Raw genomic sequence first — 19,366 nt, 5'->3', positions numbered from 1 at the left:
GAAATATTACCATCTACAAGTAAGAATTTTTCTTCTAAGGAAGCACTGTAATTTCGAAGGCCAAAATAAGTTTGTTTTGTGAAATGATGTCATATTTTTACTTAGTGAAACATATATTTGGAATATAAATGTAGGAAAGGACTGACTTTATCATTAATTAAAACTAGTTAAACATACTTAAATATATGAAGTATGCAAAAATTTATATACAAAATTACTAACCTAGGAGCTTAACCGGTTGCCAACATTGAAAAAAACTCAGTTCATTTACTCCATAGCATAATCATCGCTACCGTAAATTGCTGATGATGAAGCAGCATTGTGTTCACGTTGCACCGGTGTTTCATTGTGCTGTCTTTGTTGCCTAAATGCATTTACTGTTTTCAAATTCCTTTCCGCAATTGTTGTTGTTGTCGCATTAAAATTTGTTAACGGATTGAATGAATTGAAAAAGTCTTGTGTAGTATTGCTAACGCAAAATGGCATGCTACCATCATATACGCTCGTTTCCTCATCATCTGCCTTCTTACGTTTCAGTATGGCCGAGTACATTTCACGTGAACAACTCTGGCCGCGTGATTGTGCACGCTGCACCTGTAATATTGGTTCATATTCGTACAATTGTGTCATATAGAAGCGATCCAGATCAGCCTTTTCATAGTGCTCTTTTAGGCGCGAAAATGCCTTGCTGCAACGATTCATTGAATAATGCATGTAATATTTTAATTATGCGCAAAAATGTTTAAACATAAAACTCACCTAAAATTTATATTATGCTTGTACATCAGATACGCCACAACAATTGTCACACACTTTTGTTCACTGCCATTACAATCGATTACCAGGATTGTGCCACCCGCTAGTAAGGCTTTATTTATAAATTTAACAGCGCGATAGCAATTCGGCAACACAGTGGTCAAGTAGGATTTTTCGCCAAAATTCAAATCAATCGCTTCAAATTCTTTACCAAATTTGAGTGACGCAGTGGCTGGATGACTAAAGTATTCATATGTATCAAATGCATCAACAGTGGTATTTTCAGTGGATAATTTAAATATGGGTGAAGGATAATACAATTCCTGTATGTGCTTGTCAATTATTATGATATGTGTAAAGCCATGAGAACGTAAATTTTCCTCATTCCAGGCGATAAAATTCTTTGTTAAATATATGCCTGGCATCACACTCTCGACAGCCAAATCGTGCGAAGTAAAAACGGTAGCGGAAACTGTCGCCCTTTGGTGCTGCTGTGAAGGGTTCTGTTGCAACGTTTGCGTTACTTCGTCTAGTCTGTTTGATACACTACAATTTTGTTGTTGCTGTTGGGGTAATTGTGGTTGTCGAGGTGATAAAGTATGCTGGATTTGTTGCGAAAATTGTTGCTGCGCTTGCAGAGGTACACGATGATTTTGTCGTATTTCTAAAGTCATATTACTGTTTTGACGTTGGCAATATATGTGATCTTCCGAATGTAGTCCTGTGTTTGTGGGTATCATCGTGTCAAAGAGGTTATATTCAACCGCGTTAGTTACAAGCCTACTTGGTAGTCTCTGCAACAAAAAAGAAAACTATCATAAAAAATATAACTTTCCGACTCCAAATACATCTTTAAAACTTGTATACACTGAGTAGGTATATAAAGTTTGCAACAAAATTTGTTCTATTAGCTTTATTTACACATTTATTGCGTATAAAAAAAATAAAGCAGTAGGTGTAATATTCAAAGATTATATTTTACTTGAGAACATCATATCTCCAAAAACATAAAACACCGACGCGGTAATTAAACGTCCATTCATAATAATCACTCAATAAAAGTATTTGCCATATTTTCGCGTTTTGTACTATTTAGATAACAAGTTATAAATACAAAAACCTTAACGTTTACTAACCGTTTATACGAACGCTTTCAATTTAGATTTATTTCAGCCAACTTTTCACGCGGTAAAATCGGCGGCAAATGTGCGAAAACACAATTTTGGAGGGTTGGCGTTCCACTTTGTTGTTGTTGTTCACCTTCGACTTCACTGGTTATTAAAATATTATGTTTGACATGCGTATAAGTTAATAATGTTAATAATGTGCCTTATGCTTCTTTACTACTTCTTTTGCTTATTTATCTTTCTTATATAATTAAAAAATAATAGTATTATGCGGTGAAACTATTTTACAAAATTTTCACACAACTGATAAAATCTTACACGCACAAATCAGCACAAATATTAAGCGGAGTGTGTGGAATGAAAAATATATGTAAAAGTTCGCACTAAGCAGGGTTGCACTCAAAGACATGTTTTACAATAATGTACTTTTATGATTTTATGATTTGAGTTTTAATGTTCTGATTTAAAATATTTACTTCCTATATTTCTTATATATCATCCTAAAAAAATACATTTCTTTTAATTAATAGCTTGTTAAAGTGCTCAGTTGAAATTCTTTAAATGCATCAAAAAATTTTAATATTTGTAAATCCAACATAAATACATATGGTGTGGTTTGTGTTCGATACATGTGGCAAGCTCACCATTTAAACAATTGTTTTTATTAATACTTTCCCTTGATAATTAGTTGGCATTCACGAAAAATGGCTGATAAGCGAAAATATAAGAAATCAGTAAGAGAAATTTCAATATTTTACGAATTTATGAATTAACTATTATTGTTTTTTATGTAGAAAGAGGAGATAGCGCGTGAGTTCGACTTGCCAGAAAGAAAGTCTAAAATCGCAACTATAATGAAGCAGGATGGTCAGGCATATTGCATTTGCAGAACTTCTGATTGTTCTCGCTTCATGATGTAAGTTAAATTTTCCAAAAAATTTGCATTAATTTTTATTAATCAATGGGCGTTATTTTTTAGCGGTTGTGATGGCTGTGAAGAATGGTATCACGGTGACTGCATAAATATCACTGAGAAGGAGGCTAAACACATAAGGCACTATTATTGCCAGCGATGCAAAGAAGAAGATCCTAGTTTACAAACTGTGTTCCGAGTTGTACCAGTCGAAAAGACTGCAGCGCCAAGTGGAGCTACTAGTATTACTGACACTGATAAACGTAAAAAAGCAAAGGAACAAGGAAACCAACGTGAGGTCAATATTGGCGCGATAACTTTAGGTGGAAGTAAACAATTACAAAGTCGCTGTGGTAATTGTGAGGGTTGTCGCGCTCCAAACTGTGGAATATGCGAATCATGTCGCATACGTGTGGGTGGTCATAAGCCGCGTTGTGAGATGCGTGTGTGTCAAGCTCCGTCAACAACAACAACTCAACAGCAACAATTGCAACCACCTACACAACAGCAAAATGCAGTACCAGTGCCCACTCGACATAAACGTAAGGAAAAACAGCCGAAAGAACGTTCACGGAAACGAAAACGCTCACTAAGTCCGGAAGTATTTATCAATCCAGATTTAGAAGGCGTGCGACAATGTTATGGACCTCGTTGCAGAAACAATGCAAGACCACAGTCGAAGTACTGCAGCGATGTGTGTGGCATTAATTTAGCGACCAATCGTATTTTTCAGGTAAGTTTCGAATCTACAAATTGCATATTTTCACCTCCAATTGCCATATCTTTGTCACTTTAAATTTATGCGTTTAATTTTTTCAGGTGCTGCCACAACGTGTGCAAGAATGGAATCTATCCAATTGTCGAGCTGAAGAAGAAAACAAAAAACAACTTGATCAGATACGATCTAAACAGGCGGTGGTTCGTTTCGCATTAGCCGAACTCGATAAGCGACACATGGAGCTGGATATGATTGTTGACCGTGCCAAGCATAGTACGCTAGATACAAATCGTGCACAAGACAATAATGACATCGAAGATGAGCAATCGATGTATTGCATTACCTGCGGTCACGAAATACACTCGCGCACCGCTATCAAACATATGGAGAAATGTTTTAACAAATATGAATCACAAGCATCATTTGGTAGCATTTTCAAGACACGCATCGAAGGCAATTCAATGTTCTGTGACTTCTATAATCCTGCTAGTAAAACTTACTGTAAACGTTTGCGCGTGCTCTGTCCAGAGCACTGTAAGGATCCGAAAATTAGTGAGACTGATGTATGCGGTTGTCCGCTAGTGGCAAACGTTTTCAAGCCAACAGGTGAATTTTGTCGCGCACCTAAAAAGAGCTGCTTCAAGCACTATGTTTGGGAAAAGATACGTCGCGCCGAAATTGACTTAGAACGAGTGCGTCAGTGGCTGAAAATGGATGAACTTTTGGAACAAGAACGTCACATACGACATCTTATGGCATCACGTGCTGGTGTTTTAGGGCTCATGCTACACTCAACTTACAATCATGATGTAATGGAGGAACTTTGTAGGCAACAATATTTTAGTAATACTGGTTCGACAACGGGAGAGGTGGCTAGTCATAGTTAAGCTTATTTGTTTGAAAAAAAAAAAAAAAATGGAAGACAAATTATTATGAAAACTAGTGTATAATTTTGAAAAACTATAAAGCCACAGTTAGCCAAACAAGCTAATCATTGGTTTTTAGCGCAGGTATAGAGATATAAAGTTGGCTTCAAGCACATTACGGATGCACCCGTTAATTCTAATTTCAAATGTTTACCGACTAGCACTTCTATCTATTAAGTTAATTTTCTGAATGAAGTACTGATTCAATGGTTTAATATATTATTTCAATTCTATAAAATATGTATACGTATGTACAAATGTGCTTTGTAAAAAAGTTAGCTACGATCTAGACTAAGTAACAGCAATTAAAGCACTGCCATTTATAATTCTACTTGCAAATTTAGCTTTTTTTATAAAGTTTTTTTTTTTACATTTTATAACCCATTACATAAGGCAAACGCTCCATTTGTGTCCATAAGTTTGTACGCACAGCCTCAAAACAAGGTGTTGAGTCTATATAGATGGTCTCATGGCGACGTTGCAGGTAGTCGTTTATTGCTGTTTCGTTTTGTGAGAAATATGCCATCTATTTAATTTAATTGAATGGAATATATTTAAGTAAATACACTATCGCTAATTTTTTTAACACTTAGATCACATACATACATACTACTGTGATCAAATTGAAAGGTAAATTTTGTCCATTTCATCTCCTTTAAAGCGATGATTCGAAATTCGCGTGTTATGTACATATATTAAAAATTCATCTATAAATTAGATCACAGTAGTATGTATATTTGTATTATATAACCTGTTGAATTACCTCATGTTCTATATATTCACAAGTATTTTGCGGGCACCCCAAATTTGGCTTTGCAACTAGGCGTCGCATCGCCATTATCTCCGGACATTGCAAATAAATAAGTTTGTTGGGTGGTATTTTGTAGGTCTCAAACATCTCGGTGAATTCCTCCACATTTCGTGGATAATTAATCAATACCCAACCTTGTCGTAGGGCATCTATTTGTAATAAGCGCTGCTGTATGGCTTTTGATACCGCAGACGATTTATCCTTTGCCACATTGTCTAAGAATGCCTTATGTAACTTTTGTGCGACTTCATCGTTTCGAAAGAAAGTTGTGTAAATCAAATTTTCGGCGTCAACTAAATTTTGTGTAAACTTATTAATATATGTTTGTATGTAAAAATCTAAGTGATTGTAGTTTACTATAAATTAAATTAAAACGTTTTGCTATCGCCAGCGCTTGAGTTTTGCGACCCGAGCCACTGCGTCCAAATATAACTATGCGATGGTGAAAATGTCGCGGCAATTGGTAATAATCTTTAGAGTAGCATAAAACAAATTATTTCAGCACATTAAAGAAATTCGTAAAGATCTCTTCCTCGCCTTACCAATTTTGCTGGATGTATAGCTTGCTTTTAAACACTTATGATAAAACTCATCTGCAATGCGCCGAATATTGGTAGCGATCCAGTTTTGTGGATTAGTGGGACGAATCAAGCCAATTTCAACCATTAAACGCTGTAAACATTTTATATAAAGTCAGGTTATACCAAATATGATTGGTTTTTTTGTTTTTCACCGTTATAATTTCGATAATTTTATGTTTTTCGAAATACACCATCAATTCGGCGGAATATTCAGCTAATGCCAATTTATTTATAGTAGTAGTAGTAGACATTTTGTATGTAAATAGTAAAAAAGTTTAATCAAATTGCGAGAAAAATATATGAAAGTAAATCAGTTGCACTCGAAAGGAAACCAAAATATATTTTAAAATCTTACTGTCATTATTACTTGTTTTGAAAGCAATTATTCCGTTACAAAATGGGGTGTAGCAAAGGAAAATATTTTTGTTCGCCGTACTGTTATTGTTTCTTGTAACCCTGTGCTAAAATATATTTGCGATTGACAATTTAGAGAACATTTGTTTTTGTTTACATTCTAGTTTTCACAGTACTGATAAGATTTATCACCGATTTATACTGACGAAAATTTTTTTATTTAGAAAGTGGCAAACATTCTTAAAATGGCATTAATACCACCTGTTACTCGTCTCACTTCATCAATTATACGTATATTAGGCTGCAATCCCGGGCCGATGACCTTGCAAGGTACTAACACATATTTATTGGGAACAGGCAAAAGGTAGGTCAAAGATTATTTCTTAAATGGATATACATATGTAAGTCTTATGTACGTATGTATATCTTCACTATTCTTAAGACGTATTTTGATAGACACTGGTGATGTGGACGTGCCGGAGTATATCAAAAATTTAACAACCGTTTTAAAGCAGGAACAGGCAGCATTAAGTACAATTATACTTACCCACTGGCATCATGATCATGTAGGAGGGGTGAAAGATGTGATAAAGACGTGCGCTGCGAGTGGTTCGTAATAAGCTGATATTCCAAGTTCTTAAAGTTAATTCGCTTAATGTTTCTTTAAATACATTTAGATTGCTTGGTTTATAAATTCCCACGTACCGACGCATTAGATGTATGCCCAGAGATACCCGCAAATATTAAGGTACATCCATTGCAGGATAAACAAGAACTAAGTGTAGAGGGTGCGAAAGTGAAAATTGTGCATACCCCGGGCCATACAACAGATCATGTTGTGTTGACCACGGAAGATGGCATACTGTTTAGTGGTGACTGTATTTTGGGTATGAAAATATATTAACAAGGTTGTCAGATTTTACAATTTGTACTTTTTAGGTGAAGGTACCGCAGTATTTGAAGAATTATATGATTACATGAAAAGCTTGCACAAAATATTGAGCATAAAACCTGAAGTGATATATCCTGCACATGGCAATATAATTGAAGTAAAATACTGAATATAAAAATTCGTTGCATTTTTATAAAATTCGTTATATGTTTTTATAGGAACCAGTTGACAAAATCAAATACTACATTAATCATAGAAATCAGCGCGAAGTACAAGTACTAGATTTCTTTAGTCGAAATCCTAATAAACCATTACAAGCTATGGATGTAGTACGTGATGTATATAAAGAGACACCAGAACAATTGTGGCCGGCTGCTGCTTATAATGTTGGGCATCACCTTGAGAAGTTGCAACGTGAAGGAAAACTTAAGTTAATGTCAAATAATGACGAGAAATATTACGAATTACAGAAAAACAGTGTATTATAATGCGACATTGGGCAAATGCAGTCATTTAGAAAGAATTTGTATATTTACACATGTATATATTAGGGGTGGTATATTTTTAATAAAATTACAACAATTTCTTTAACAAGTTTTTACTTTAATTCGTTTCTGGTTGGAAAGTTATAGTATCATCTTTGAAACTATGCACGTCTTCATACCATATATCATCTGATGGTCCACTTAATGCTTCTAGCTCTTCTTCAAAAGTAGTGGGGAAAGGTGGAGCTGTTTTATGTTTTCGCAGCGGTAAAATTGTATCGTAAATATATACAAGTCCATTGGTAGATCCTGGAATGGCGCTGCCTTGTACCCACATCACATTATATTTGGTGTTTATGCGCCAGATACGCAATCCTTTCGCTATACGCCAGCGGTTACCCATATGACCAGGCATTTTTGTGCCCGGCCATACACGCCCTTTTTCGCCACCACCACCTATATTACCAGGCCGACGATGTGTTTTTGTTACACCATGAGAAGCAGGCATTCCTTTAAATCCATGACGCTTTACTACTCCCTGGAAGCCATGATCGACACTAAAGGAAAATATTTTATAGAAAATCAGTCTTTTATTTGATTTGGATTTTCTTAAACGCTTACGTTTTGCCTCGTACATCAACAAAATCGCCTGCTCTAAAGTGTGCAACATTTAATGGTGTGCCGGCAGGTATCGCTGCTTCTGGGGAGATAATGAATCTCGCCAAGTTACGTTTAGGCATAACGCCAGAATCACGAAATAGCCCGCAATACTCTTTGGTTAATGTGGAGGGATCTACTGACTCGGCACCCACTAGCAGGCAGCCAAATTTATTCAGATTGGCAACATTAGGCTTTTGCGCAGGTTTGTATTCATGAGGAGGTATATAGCGAATTACATGATTGTCCACAACCTGTAACAATGTGGTACGTATACGTTCTCCATTTTTCAACCAAAGTGGATACTGTCCAATTTTACGAGCTATAAGGCCACAACGACGTGCTTTTTCATGCCATGGCTGTCGCTCGAATTGTTCTGTTTTTATTAAAGCTGATTGGTCGTAGGAAGGTATACCTTTAATAATTGCCGGAGGACCATATTTGTCTTTTATTATTTCTTTGACGAAAGCTTTGTTCTCTGTTGTCACCGTTGTATCACGAGCCTTGTGGCAAATTAAATTAGTATTTGTCAGTTAATCTTAACTTCTCAAATTTTTACCTACCAATCTTTCTTTGCGTACAAACCAGTAAGGGTTTCTCAAACGCGGTCGGGTTAAATGTCCTTTCTCCCGTACTTGTGTAACCACGACTGGATTTAGACTAGTGAGTATAGTTAAAATTTGAGGTTAGTTAAGACATTACATTTTTAATTAATGAAACTATTCATTTCAATTTACGCTTACCGCAATTTGTTTAGGTCAATAATAAGTGTGCGGAGCATTTTGTTGATTAAATAAATTTTCTTTTGCACTAAATTTTAATTCATTAGCAATGTTTTCTTTTAGTACCATATGAGCGAGCCGCAGTCAGACTTGTCCTTGCCACACCTAATTAACATTTCAAAAATATATATATACATTCACTATACTATGCGTTTATATTCTATATTACCTCAAATTATAGTTAGTAATAATGTTGGAAAAAATATATTTTAGTAAACGAGTTTTTTTTATAGATATATTTTAAATTTTAATTTCAGGAACGAATTTTTTGCTTATCACTGAACATACGGAAGCTCATTGTTTTTGTTAAAAATCAGTTGCCAAATTCTGACACTTGCTCAGATGGTTAAGGGGAAATTGAAGAATTTTTATATTTTAGTAGGAAGAAATATTTCTTTTTATCAACTTATTAAAAATAATATAAAGAGCGCACAAATAGGAATAATAACAAAATTATAATAATTCTGTTCGTAGTGCCGTGACGTGTAATGGCAGGAATGAATAATTATTCAACATTAATGTGAGTGAATGCAAATAATTAATTTTCGTTTCGCAATGGTATTCCTTAAGGCATGATTTGTGATTTACATATATATTACAGGTATGCGACAAATGAAAAAAATGAGGATGATGATAGCGACGAGCCTGAACAGCAAACTCGACTTCGTAATATATTTAGTGCAAGTCAAATTCAGGGGCCAATAATGACCACATCAAACATTACAACCGGAGCTGGAGCGAGTGCATTAGTACCACCTAATACACTAAATTTACAACGTTCTCACATGACGTAAGTTTAAGTGGATAACAGCTTTTTTTAGGTGTATCATTACTTATAGTTTCCTTCGATTTCAGCTTTCCTCTACATGATGAACGACAATTGCACACACAAAATTATCTTGACAGTTTAGGCGGTTCAGCACATGACATGACGACTGGTGGTTCAACAGGATTGAAATATGTCAATTCAGAGCGTGATCTGTCATTACCGCTAGAAAAGCACAAAGTGCTAGATAACTACTATGATAGTCAAGAGGATGGTAAAATATAGTTTTTCAACATAATCTTTTTGACGCATTGAATTACATATTTATTTGATTTTTTCTGGCGATAGAAATATCCATACGGAAGTACCTCGGTATAGGAGTTCAGTGGGTCAGCTTGGTAACTGAAAATTTGCTTAGCCATCCGTTCATTGTATTACGACGACAGTGTCAAGTTTACAATGCTTCCAGACGGTATACTTATTGAAATTTATACAAACATTGTTAAATTTAACAACTTTGAAATTTTACAGCTACCATTTGCATCCATTTGCGCTAGTTCCCAGCATTATACATCTGCATCGGCGCCAAGGTGTTACTACACTCTGGAAAGGATTAGGTAGTTGCCTACTTGTTCGAGGCATGTCGTTAGCAGTAGATGACGTTATATCCAAAATAACACATTGGCCAAAGTAAGCTACGTCCGCCATGAAACTGTAAAAATTATATGAAATTATCATTTAATTTTGCAGAGATGTGGATAGCCGTACAACTTTAAAGAAATTTGGTCAGCATATTGTTCTAAAGTGGTATGACTAAAACTCATTAAAATTGAATTTTATTAATATTAATTAACTGAAAATATATTGATAAAATGGATAGCGTTAGCATTGCGGTTGTAATGCCATTTTACTCTGCTTCCTTGGTGGAGACAGTGCAGAGCGATATAGCCAGTGAAAAACCTGGTCTTTTTGATGTATTCCGAGAAGGAAGCTTACGTTTGTTGTATTGGAGCTCCCCACAAAAAGGACGTATGTTACCGGCGTGGGCTTTAATTGGTCCGTGTATGTCTGTTGGCATTACAAAATATTTATTTGGGTAAGTCTTTTTTAAGAATTTATTGAAATTATAAGTCTGTAAAACGAATTCTTTAGACTTGTGATCAAAGGTATCTCATCGCGTATTATGCGTCGTCGAATCCAACAAGCTCAAGAACGCAAGGGTGCTAAATATAAGGACGACACTTTGGAGAATCAAAATGTAGAAATTTACTCGAATCTAATTTCAATGCTCACCACAGAAGTGATATTTTATCCATTTGAAACGATACTGCATCGCATTCAATTGCAAGGTACTCGCACTATTATTGACAATCTCGATAATGGCTATGCTGTTGTACCCATACTAACCAATTATCAGGGTGCTATCGATTGTTATCGTACTACAGTCGCCGCAGAAGGTTTCTCAGGACTCTATAAAGGTTTTGGCGCTATAGTTTTACAGTTCGCTGCACATATTGCTGTTATAAAGCTTACAAAGTGGGTTGTCACACAAATAACTGAAGTGATTTCTAGTCGGCCACCACAAAAAGTTATGCAATACTATAATTTGGATCGTGGACTTATCTCGAATTCGACGACAATTTCGCCGAGCCTAAGTACCAATAGTGAATTGGACGTTCAAAGTATTGGGAATCGTTCGGTGGATTAATGTAATTAATAATGAAGCGATTAATTTTTAACAGTTTCAAATATATATACATACATCGTATATCTACACTTGGACGACAGGAGTGGTCTGTTAAATTGTATATGCTTTCAAATTTCAAATGCTAAAATTTATAATAATAATATATTTAAACTGAAGTAGCTAAATTGCATGATAATGTTATGTAACATTAGATTAACGATAAATATTGTAAGTTTGGTTAATAATTAAAATCAATGCAATTATACCACGACATGAAAGTAAAAATTTTTTTGATGCTAACAGCAACAAAAATAAATAAATAAAAAGCGGTAAAGTTGGCCAAAACGCTAATATTTTTATATTATTGACTCGGCTAATACATTTGTATTATTAAGGAGTACGCATCCATTAATGTTTAACTATAAATAATAAACAACCGTTTGTCGGTATGGTTCTGATGTCAGATAAAACTTCCGTCAAACCTGCCGTTAAAAGTTTTTCATTTCGTTAGCGCTGCCATTTGTCCACAAATTTTTAATAGAAGATTGAGTAGCAGGTAGACCGAAAATGGTCGTGAAATATATTAGGTTAAAGGATTATTCAAAGTCAGACAATCAAATAATTTAAAAATCCCTTATGAATACCACAATCACCTCAAGGTGAAGCAATTGCATATAATTCAAATAAACAAAGATTACCATGAAACATTTATGTATCGATTAATTTACTTATAATCGAAAATCGTTAGAGTTTCATACATCTTTAATAGAATTTATTGCAAAAAATCTAGCATCTCTAATAAGCTGTCTGAGAAAAGTAGTATGTTGTGAAGTTCTTTTAAATATATTTTCGAATTTATTGTTCATTACTTGCGTGAATAACAATAATATTAAAAGTTTTAATAATGCAGTGTCAGCTTTGCGGCTCTAATCAACAAGATGTAATTCAATGTGGTCCATTTATAAGAAAGCAAAACATAGCGGTGCACAAAAATTGCTTGGTTAGTTATGCATATATAAATATAAATTTCTATGGTTTGAAATTTAAAGTTATGAGCACTTTTAACCCTGAAATTGTGGGATGGTATGCTAAAGCGCAACCGTGAATATTAATAATTAAATATGATTTAGCAAGTTTTCAGTAATGAGGGCGGAAAACATATCATGGGATTCCCCGAATTAAAAAGTATGGTGACCTTGAACAAAGTTGCCCGCATTGTGCAAATAGCAAACAAACAAACTTATCGGTTGTAAAATTTGTAATTATAAAAATGGAATCATGTTTAAATTATCAAAGAATTGTTTAATTTATTTTTATTATAAATAAATAACTTGAGCTTATGAATAAATAAATAAATAAATAATTCTGAATTTACGTTATTTATTTACATTTTAACATATTATCTTTTCAGTTCTTTTCTTCTGGGCTACAAGGGCATCAAGACGATGATTATGGGGTTTACGAATTCTTTCTAGATGAAATTTCAAATCAACGCAGACTTTTCAACACGAGGGTAAATAAACAAACTGAAAAAATACTTATTTTAATACATAAATTTTTTTCACGAAATAATGATAATTCCAGTTTTAATTTTTAATAGAATATAAGATTAGTTTACGGATTAACGGAAATTATTTGTTGGTTAGCTATTTGTAGTTTAAAAGTATTTTTCAAAAAGTGTTTTTCTTTGCTTTATGTGCCTACTAATTAATTTTTTCGTAAATTTGCTTTTTATGAAATGTATGCACCTGCAGAATTGCTGCTATTGTAAAAAGAAAATTGCAAATATTAGTTGCAGCCAACGTGATTGTCAACGTACATTTCACTTTATTTGCGGCCTAAAAAATGGGGCCAGAAATCAATTTGTTGCACCCTTTCTTTCGTATTGTCATTGCCATGTTAAATTGCCCAAGTCTCGTCCAAACGCGAATGAAATTTGCTGCATCTGCCGTGATAAAATTTTCAAAGGAACTAATAAATTCAATCCAGCGAAAATGTTGCGCTCGCCGTGTTGCCGCAACAATTGGTTTCACAAATTGTGTTTACAAACGTATGCACACTCAGCCGGCGATTTATTTAGATGTCCAGTATGCAATAATAAGGATAACTTTCTAATTTTTATGCGCTACTGGGGTGTGGGTGTACCAGAAGTGTGAGTAGCTGGAAAAATGTTTATCCTTAAAAACAAGTTAATTTTATGTTTATTTAGTGTTGGGCGTGTTGAACTGCTAACAAGAGAAGAATATGAGTTTTCAGCAAATCTCATTGAAGCCTTAAGGAGAAACCAAGAAATACTTTTTCTCAACGAAAATTCAATGAGACGAAACGACAATCGGAGACAACGGTATGAAGAAGAGATATTTTCGGATTATTATTATGAATATGCACAACTTCCAAGATGTTTATGTGACAATAGGTATAGAAATTCAGAATCAGATATTCCAAAGGATAAAAGCAAAGGTATGAACCATTGAACAAAAAAATAATAATAATAACACACTTTACTAGTAGCACTTCTAAGTTAAATATTAATTAAAACGAAATTTAGTTTGCTGACTTGTTACTAATATAGCAATTAATATGATCCTATAGGCTTGACGTGGTTCAGCTGGTTCGTCGATAATGTGCTCTCTCATCCGTTTATTGTTTTGCGTCAACAATGTCAAGTTAACAACGTAGCTCGAAGGTAACACTTTAATGATATATTGAATTTTATTAATAATTAACAAATCATTTATCATTTTACAGCTTTCATTTACTGCCTTTTTCGTTAGTGCCAATCATCATACAACTGTATTATCGTCAAGGTCCTAAAACATTTTGGAAAGGTCTTGGTTGTAGCCTTATTTTAAAAGGCATTTCTTGGCTGATAGGAAATGACACTTTCACAGGTTAGTCAGACTGAAACAACATTCAATGCTATTAATTTTCAAAATGTTTTTCTATGAAGGCGAAACTCCGTTAGTTGTCTGTATAATCCGCCAATGGTATGTATGTATGTAAAGACGGAAATTAACAAAAAATTATGTTTTTTATATTCTCGCAACGTGAAAATATTTGTTGATTTCGAAATTATAGGTAGAACCTTAATTTAGTCAATGAGCTCGTGAGAAAAATTTTCTATTAAAAAATTGCCTTAAAAAAAATCTATTAAAATAAGATTGGTTAACCGTAGTAATCAAATATTTCGTATAGAACTAAAATAATATATATGTATTTGTTTTTTGCGTTTAGCATATATTTGAGTAGGTTTGCGAAAATTTAATTCAATAATTTTGAGATTAAAAATTGAATATTTTATTTCTATTGCTATTAAAAATAAATATTTAATTCCAAACATCTTGAATTAAAAATTGAGAAAATGTTTATGATAAAAAAATTTAGCAACAAATAAAAAATTATAGTTTTCAAATGAAAAGCTGGAATGAAAACTGATAAAAATTTTCATATTTTAAACTGAAAATGTAGTGTTTCATAAGGCAAAAAGAGCTAAACTGTCCTGATATTTTATTAAAAATTTTGCTCATTTTCAAAAGATAAACAAAATGGTAGACAACCAAATACGCAAATGGATTTTTTTTATTTTAACATTTTTTCTTTTTGTTTTTAATTTTTAATTATAATCTTGGAATTAAATATTTTTTATTTGAATTCGGTATTTGGGATTTAAAATTAAAAACAAATTTTAAATTAACATTGTTTTTCACTCCGGTACTTAAGATCAAAATTTAAAAAAAAATCTTAATTAAAAGTTTCGGGACTACAAATAAAAAAATAACTCAAATGTTAATTCAATTCGTTTTTTTAATGCATTATTTGCAATACTGCATATACATATAAATATAATAAAAAAAAAGTTTTTTTTTTTCAAATTTTTTAGTAACGAAACAAAACAAAAACATTACTTTTAATTTTTTCCTTGATATTTAGTGAACATCATTTACTTATAGTACTGCAGCGAGGTTATAAATTGCGCGAAACTCGTAACTTTCGTAATTTATTTTTATTACAAGTTGTGGCACATATCCTGCTCCCTTTAATATTCAAATTTGTCTACACTATTTTCGCTTATAGTATTGAAGCTGCTACGCTCGGACTAAAAAGATATTGTTTAATGAGCACTGTAGGAAACTTAATGTTACCCGGTGTCGGTTCTACCAGTTCGACTAACTGCCAACGTCAAATATCCGTAAAATCACTATTTTTTCCTTACATGTGCATGGAAATCGCAAAATACGAATTTAGGTAATAAATTTTATATCTATACTACAGAGTACCGCAAACGGCACACCTACTTCAAACCATAATTACTTACTTTTCTGTATCCCTAGAGTGCTGGTAAAAAACTCTACCTTGGCCATTTTACGTAAGAAAAGAATAATAGAACCAAGCGAATTGGATAATCAAAAAATGGAAATTAGATCTGATCTGATTGCACGCATCGTTACCGAAATTACGTTTTATCCGTTGGAAACTATTCTGCATCGCCTTCTACTACAGGATACTGACACTATTATAGATAATCTTGATAATGGTGAGAGTGTGCAACCGCTATTAACATATTATCAAGGAATAGGAGATTGTTTTAATACCATTGTAATTATGGAAGGTTACAAAGGGTTTTACAAAGGAATTGGTGCCTTATTTATGCAATTTTCAGTACATACTGTAGTTGTGAATGTAGGAATATGGATATTTTCTTAAATATTATAACTAGAGATAAGAAAGTACATACATACATATATGAAAAAATTGGTGATTGGCTAGTTTAGACGTTCTTATGTAAAAAAAATATGAACAACACTATTTCTAAAGTTAAAAGCTTACTCTCATTTCTTATTTTAGTCCGTTCAAAGTATTTTGTCTATATATGTATTTAAGTTGCTTAAGCGTTTAGAACAGCCTTAGTTTTCTGTTGTAAAAAAGTTATGAATACATACGATTATTGTCTTTGAAGAATAAAAAAAAGAATTAAAAAAAATAATTTAAAAAAATCTTTTTACTTTTACATAATTTACCCTTTTTTGGGTATAAAAATGCCAATTTTTCTGTTTGAAATTAAAAAGCTTCTTTGTGAATTTGTAAATATATTTAATCAATTATTAACTATAACTATTATTATGTAATTCTGTACATAGCAATATGTATAAATTTAGTGCTAATATAGTTTTCTTATTTTTTGCCCTTACGTTTCTTTTCGCGCTTTGATTTCGCACTCAGTGCGCGTTTGTCTTTCTTCTGTCGCGGATCGACTACACGGTAACGTCCCTTCAAGCCGGCGGGACGACGCGCACGTTTCGCTGCTTGATGTTTTTTCGCTACAACATAAGTAACTTCCTTTTTCTTCTCTTGCGCCTTCTTGTAAATCTTTCTTAGCTGTTTTGCTTTTTCTTGCGCCGTCGCGTCGTTGTCGTCCATTATTTTTTCAGCTTGTTTCTTTGCTTTGGCTAAGCGTTTGAGCGCGTGTTTGCGCTTGCGTGCCTTAGCCTCCATTACCTTCTTGATTGGCCGTGCGTTTAATTCTTGCACTTTACGTTCATACTCCTCTATGATTTCGTTTGGCACTGGTACTGGTTTTCGCATATGTAAATCTTCGTCTTGAACGAACCAATGTGGTAGATTTTCGTCGTTGAAGGCATAACGATTCCAAGCACCGTCTATAAGATCACGACGTGTTTTCTTGCCCTTAATCATCATAGATCCAAGAGCAAGCTCTTCTTCGGAAAGTCGTACCTTCTTCGCTTTTGGCTCTAACAAAAAAAAAAATATATATATATATAATATATATGCATAATTTATAATTTAATGCTCCACTCACCTTTTGCCATATTGCCGGCAACCTTTTTTTCACCATCTTCGTCATCTTCATCTGCAGTGGCATCAGAGTCGCTATCGCTGGATTCGGAACTCGACTTCTCGTTTGCGTCATCATGTCGTGCACGCCTTTTAGCTTTCTTGCCTAACGGTAATTTTGCCGAGTCGGCATTTTGCTGTGATTCGCCCAGTACTGCTACACCTTTACTTTTATATTCATTTGCTAATCGATCTAAATCATAATCCTCATCATCTTCCGAATCTATTTGTTGCAGATTATCTTTTTCGAACCACAATTGCACACGCTGTTGACGTTTTGTATCCTTATCTCTAAAGTCTCCCGATTTTATAAGCGGATGTTCGGTGCGTTTCTTTTTCTTTTGTGCCTCGATTGTATTGTCTTCGTCTTCGCTCAAACCCAAGCCATCCTTCTCATAGTCACTTTCAGAATCTTCTTCCGGGGATACATCGGGCTCGTCGTCGTTTTCATAATTGGCATCATCATCCAGGCGCTTATCATCTTTATCGTAAGCTTTATATTTTGGCAATTTCGGTACTTCGACTGCTTCGCCTTCAACTTCAAAATCAGGCACCACATCCAACATTTCGTCTAGTTCACGTTGTGATTTAACACTCTTTAAATCGAATATTTCCAGTTCAGCTTCTTCTTGAGGTCCCGCATCGCCTTTGATCACCATATTTAGATTCATTTTTTCATGTAATTTCTGTTTTGCTCTGAGATCTTTCTTCCGTTTCCGTTTGACCTCACGTTGTTCGTCTTCGGCAAGTTCCGCTATTTGTTGTTGCAATTCTTCCTCTTCCATATCCTCTATTTCTTCTTGTGTGAGCGTTTTCTTTGGAGCTTCCTCCTCTATAACGGTGGTCTCCTTCTCAGGTTTTTTAAACAATTCATCTTTTAAGGTCTTCCACCATGCCAACAATCCTTTAATATCCTTGCGCCCAAGTACCTTAATATCCTTGCAACATTCTAGAATTTCTGGAGTAGTCTTTGGATGTTTTGCGATACGCTCATCATCGATGATTATTGAACCTATACTTTGTAGCGCTCCTAACCCACTGCTTGACTGCATAAACTCCGTAGCAGATAGTTCGTTACGCAGTGCAATATCTGCCTCTGTGTAACCTTCGGCCTTGACGCGTTTCTGCTTTTCAGGATGCAGCAAGGCATTTTTTTTCTTGCCCTCGATATCTAAATCTTCAAAAACATATTTAGGATCCAGAAATCGTGGATCTATTTTTGTGGGCGCTAAGTAACCTTGACAAACTATGAATATCTCAGCCGATTCCTTACGAGAAGCACTCGGTTTAGTGGCATGCACCTTTTTGAATAACTGTTTCAACACCCACAATAATGCGTTATAATCCTTGGAACGAAACACTTTTGTAACAAACCAACCGCCGCTACGTAGAAAATGTGTACTAAGTTTCAACGCATTCAATGTTAAGCATATTTGTTGGTAAGCGTCAAATAACCAATTGCGACCCACATTCGGAGCACCGTCGTGCAGTACAACATCAACTTTCCACGACTGCAACTCCTTGGTCAACGACTGTTTACACTTTTCGGTGGTAATATCCTCAACAAGACTTATACAGCCTGGTATTGGACGAATGGGATACAAATCGACACCAACAACAATGCTCGATACGGGCATGTTTTGTTTGGCGACTTGCATCCAACCTCCTGGCGCTGCACACAAATCTATACATACTTGTGATTGCTGTAGGAAACCAAATTTACGATTAAGTTGTACCAACTTAAATGCAGCACGGGAACGAAAACCTGTAAGCAGTAAATGAATAAAAGTAAAGATTTCATTGGGAATTGGAATATGTACTCACCTGTTTCCTTAGCGAGCTGGTAAAATTTATCTTTCCGCGCCTTTCCAACTTTAGTCTTCTTACCCATTTTAGTGACTGATTTGCAAAAAGGGCTTTAAAACTGCTTTTAAATATTAATTTACTAAAAAAATACCAGTAAAATAAAAGTACGGCTTACACGTGTTGTGCAGCACTCACTACAAATGATAGGGTTACCACACTTCAGTAAATTAAATTATTAATATAAGTATAATG

General features: G+C 34.3%; 8 protein-coding genes across 11 annotated transcripts; 4 read left to right on the top strand and 4 right to left on the bottom strand.

Moving 5' to 3' along the window:
* Window positions 1-70: 70 nt before the first annotated feature.
* On the bottom strand, window positions 71-2,218 carry LOC120775320. 3 transcript variants are annotated; one of them, XM_040105458.1, is made up of 3 exons: window positions 1,893-2,218; window positions 760-1,568; window positions 71-688 (listed from the first exon to the last, which is right to left on the bottom strand). In XM_040105458.1, exons 2-3 carry the CDS (start codon window positions 1,494-1,496, stop codon window positions 268-270), a joined length of 1,158 nt encoding a protein of 385 aa, XP_039961392.1. In that variant the 5' UTR covers window positions 1,497-1,568; window positions 1,893-2,218; the 3' UTR covers window positions 71-267. The 3 variants fall into 3 exon arrangements, with proteins under 3 accessions (XP_039961392.1, XP_039961393.1, XP_039961394.1); XM_040105459.1 differs by having other exon boundaries at window positions 760-1,550; XM_040105460.1 differs by lacking the exon at window positions 1,893-2,218 and adding an exon at window positions 1,739-1,851 and having other exon boundaries at window positions 760-1,550.
* A 334-nt stretch (window positions 2,219-2,552) lies between these two features.
* On the top strand, window positions 2,553-4,779 carry LOC120774293 (CXXC-type zinc finger protein 1-like). The gene is made up of 4 exons (XM_040103815.1): window positions 2,553-2,617; window positions 2,678-2,799; window positions 2,863-3,529; window positions 3,616-4,779. The coding sequence occupies exons 1-4, from the start codon at window positions 2,588-2,590 to the stop codon at window positions 4,399-4,401; spliced, it is 1,605 nt and encodes a 534-aa protein (XP_039959749.1). The 5' UTR covers window positions 2,553-2,587; the 3' UTR covers window positions 4,402-4,779.
* A 28-nt stretch (window positions 4,780-4,807) lies between these two features.
* On the bottom strand, window positions 4,808-6,327 carry LOC120774296 (adenylate kinase 8). 2 transcript variants are annotated; one of them, XM_040103818.1, is made up of 5 exons: window positions 5,985-6,327; window positions 5,794-5,923; window positions 5,609-5,722; window positions 5,204-5,544; window positions 4,808-4,966 (listed from the first exon to the last, which is right to left on the bottom strand). In XM_040103818.1, exons 1-5 carry the CDS (start codon window positions 6,081-6,083, stop codon window positions 4,808-4,810), a joined length of 843 nt encoding a protein of 280 aa, XP_039959752.1. In that variant the 5' UTR covers window positions 6,084-6,327. The 2 variants fall into 2 exon arrangements, with proteins under 2 accessions (XP_039959752.1, XP_039959753.1); XM_040103819.1 differs by lacking the exon at window positions 4,808-4,966 and adding an exon at window positions 5,023-5,147.
* A 16-nt stretch (window positions 6,328-6,343) lies between these two features.
* On the top strand, window positions 6,344-7,590 carry LOC120774295 (beta-lactamase-like protein 2 homolog). Its single transcript, XM_040103817.1, has 5 exons — window positions 6,344-6,550; window positions 6,629-6,795; window positions 6,864-7,073; window positions 7,126-7,235; window positions 7,297-7,590. The coding sequence occupies exons 1-5, from the start codon at window positions 6,432-6,434 to the stop codon at window positions 7,564-7,566; spliced, it is 876 nt and encodes a 291-aa protein (XP_039959751.1). The 5' UTR covers window positions 6,344-6,431; the 3' UTR covers window positions 7,567-7,590.
* A 27-nt stretch (window positions 7,591-7,617) lies between these two features.
* Window positions 7,618-9,102, bottom strand: LOC120774294 (39S ribosomal protein L3, mitochondrial). The gene is made up of 4 exons (XM_040103816.1): window positions 8,964-9,102; window positions 8,784-8,880; window positions 8,185-8,723; window positions 7,618-8,120 (listed from the first exon to the last, which is right to left on the bottom strand). The coding sequence occupies exons 1-4, from the start codon at window positions 8,999-9,001 to the stop codon at window positions 7,682-7,684; spliced, it is 1,113 nt and encodes a 370-aa protein (XP_039959750.1). The 5' UTR covers window positions 9,002-9,102; the 3' UTR covers window positions 7,618-7,681.
* Window positions 9,103-9,369: 267 nt separating this feature from the next.
* On the top strand, window positions 9,370-11,806 carry LOC120774352 (solute carrier family 25 member 46-like). The gene is made up of 8 exons (XM_040103937.1): window positions 9,370-9,522; window positions 9,604-9,792; window positions 9,858-10,042; window positions 10,117-10,240; window positions 10,300-10,458; window positions 10,519-10,575; window positions 10,649-10,864; window positions 10,921-11,806. Exons 1-8 carry the CDS (start codon window positions 9,491-9,493, stop codon window positions 11,474-11,476), a joined length of 1,518 nt encoding a protein of 505 aa, XP_039959871.1. The 5' UTR covers window positions 9,370-9,490; the 3' UTR covers window positions 11,477-11,806.
* Window positions 11,807-12,283: 477 nt separating this feature from the next.
* LOC120774351 lies at window positions 12,284-16,413 on the top strand. The gene is made up of 9 exons (XM_040103936.1): window positions 12,284-12,455; window positions 12,867-12,968; window positions 13,210-13,607; window positions 13,665-13,915; window positions 14,048-14,141; window positions 14,204-14,346; window positions 14,406-14,442; window positions 15,530-15,700; window positions 15,787-16,413. The coding sequence occupies exons 1-9, from the start codon at window positions 12,360-12,362 to the stop codon at window positions 16,157-16,159; spliced, it is 1,665 nt and encodes a 554-aa protein (XP_039959870.1). The 5' UTR covers window positions 12,284-12,359; the 3' UTR covers window positions 16,160-16,413.
* Window positions 16,414-16,525: 112 nt separating this feature from the next.
* Window positions 16,526-19,313, bottom strand: LOC120775119 (pre-rRNA 2'-O-ribose RNA methyltransferase FTSJ3). Its single transcript, XM_040105137.1, has 3 exons — window positions 19,133-19,313; window positions 17,274-19,073; window positions 16,526-17,205 (listed from the first exon to the last, which is right to left on the bottom strand). Exons 1-3 carry the CDS (start codon window positions 19,197-19,199, stop codon window positions 16,628-16,630), a joined length of 2,445 nt encoding a protein of 814 aa, XP_039961071.1. The 5' UTR covers window positions 19,200-19,313; the 3' UTR covers window positions 16,526-16,627.
* Between the last annotated feature and the right edge of the window lie 53 nt (window positions 19,314-19,366).

The sequence above is a fragment of the Bactrocera tryoni genome, chromosome 4 (genome assembly GCF_016617805.1).
Source record: "Bactrocera tryoni isolate S06 chromosome 4, CSIRO_BtryS06_freeze2, whole genome shotgun sequence".
Lineage (NCBI taxonomy): Eukaryota > Metazoa > Arthropoda > Insecta > Diptera > Tephritidae > Bactrocera > Bactrocera tryoni.
The sequence above is the reverse complement of the archived record's forward strand: the minus strand, read 5'-3'. Positions and strand labels throughout refer to the sequence as shown.

Excerpts from the sequence above, each read along its gene's own strand:
- LOC120774351 (XM_040103936.1), top strand. The coding sequence starts at position 12,360 with ATGCAGTGTCAGCTTTGCGGCTCTAATCAACAAGATGTAATTCAATGT. Across the intron at positions 13,608-13,664 it reads GGTGTGGGTGTACCAGAAGT|TGTTGGGCGTGTTGAACTGC; the intron begins GTGAGTAGCTGG and ends ATGTTTATTTAG. Across the intron at positions 14,347-14,405 it reads AGGAAATGACACTTTCACAG|GCGAAACTCCGTTAGTTGTC; the intron begins GTTAGTCAGACT and ends TTTTCTATGAAG.
- LOC120775119 (XM_040105137.1), bottom strand. The coding sequence starts at position 19,199 with ATGGGTAAGAAGACTAAAGTTGGAAAGGCGCGGAAAGATAAATTTTAC. Across the intron at positions 19,074-19,132 it reads CCAGCTCGCTAAGGAAACAG|GTTTTCGTTCCCGTGCTGCA; the intron begins GTGAGTACATAT and ends TACTGCTTACAG. Across the intron at positions 17,206-17,273 it reads TGCCGGCAATATGGCAAAAG|AGCCAAAAGCGAAGAAGGTA; the intron begins GTGAGTGGAGCA and ends TTTTTTTGTTAG.
- LOC120775320 (XM_040105458.1), bottom strand. The coding sequence starts at position 1,496 with ATGATACCCACAAACACAGGACTACATTCGGAAGATCACATATATTGC. Across the intron at positions 689-759 it reads AAGCATAATATAAATTTTAG|CAAGGCATTTTCGCGCCTAA; the intron begins GTGAGTTTTATG and ends GAATCGTTGCAG.
- LOC120774294 (XM_040103816.1), bottom strand. The coding sequence starts at position 9,001 with ATGCTCCGCACACTTATTATTGACCTAAACAAATTGCG. Across the intron at positions 8,881-8,963 it reads ATTGACCTAAACAAATTGCG|TCTAAATCCAGTCGTGGTTA; the intron begins GTAAGCGTAAAT and ends TATACTCACTAG. Across the intron at positions 8,121-8,184 it reads GTTGATGTACGAGGCAAAAC|TGTCGATCATGGCTTCCAGG; the intron begins GTAAGCGTTTAA and ends ATTTTCCTTTAG.
- LOC120774293 (XM_040103815.1), top strand. The coding sequence starts at position 2,588 with ATGGCTGATAAGCGAAAATATAAGAAATCA. Across the intron at positions 2,618-2,677 it reads AGCGAAAATATAAGAAATCA|AAAGAGGAGATAGCGCGTGA; the intron begins GTAAGAGAAATT and ends TTTTTTATGTAG. Across the intron at positions 2,800-2,862 it reads GATTGTTCTCGCTTCATGAT|CGGTTGTGATGGCTGTGAAG; the intron begins GTAAGTTAAATT and ends GTTATTTTTTAG.
- LOC120774296 (XM_040103818.1), bottom strand. The coding sequence starts at position 6,083 with ATGTCTACTACTACTACTATAAATAAATTGGCATTAGCTGAATATTCC. Across the intron at positions 5,545-5,608 it reads ACGTTTTAATTTAATTTATA|TTGACGCCGAAAATTTGATT; the intron begins GTAAACTACAAT and ends CACAAAATTTAG. Across the intron at positions 4,967-5,203 it reads GTGAATATATAGAACATGAG|ATGGCATATTTCTCACAAAA; the intron begins GTAATTCAACAG and ends TAAATTAAATAG.
- LOC120774352 (XM_040103937.1), top strand. The coding sequence starts at position 9,491 with ATGGCAGGAATGAATAATTATTCAACATTAAT. Across the intron at positions 9,793-9,857 it reads TTACAACGTTCTCACATGAC|CTTTCCTCTACATGATGAAC; the intron begins GTAAGTTTAAGT and ends CTTCGATTTCAG. Across the intron at positions 10,043-10,116 it reads CTATGATAGTCAAGAGGATG|AAATATCCATACGGAAGTAC; the intron begins GTAAAATATAGT and ends TTCTGGCGATAG.
- LOC120774295 (XM_040103817.1), top strand. The coding sequence starts at position 6,432 with ATGGCATTAATACCACCTGTTACTCGTCTCACTTCATCAATTATACGT. Across the intron at positions 7,074-7,125 it reads TAGTGGTGACTGTATTTTGG|GTGAAGGTACCGCAGTATTT; the intron begins GTATGAAAATAT and ends TGTACTTTTTAG. Across the intron at positions 7,236-7,296 it reads CACATGGCAATATAATTGAA|GAACCAGTTGACAAAATCAA; the intron begins GTAAAATACTGA and ends ATGTTTTTATAG.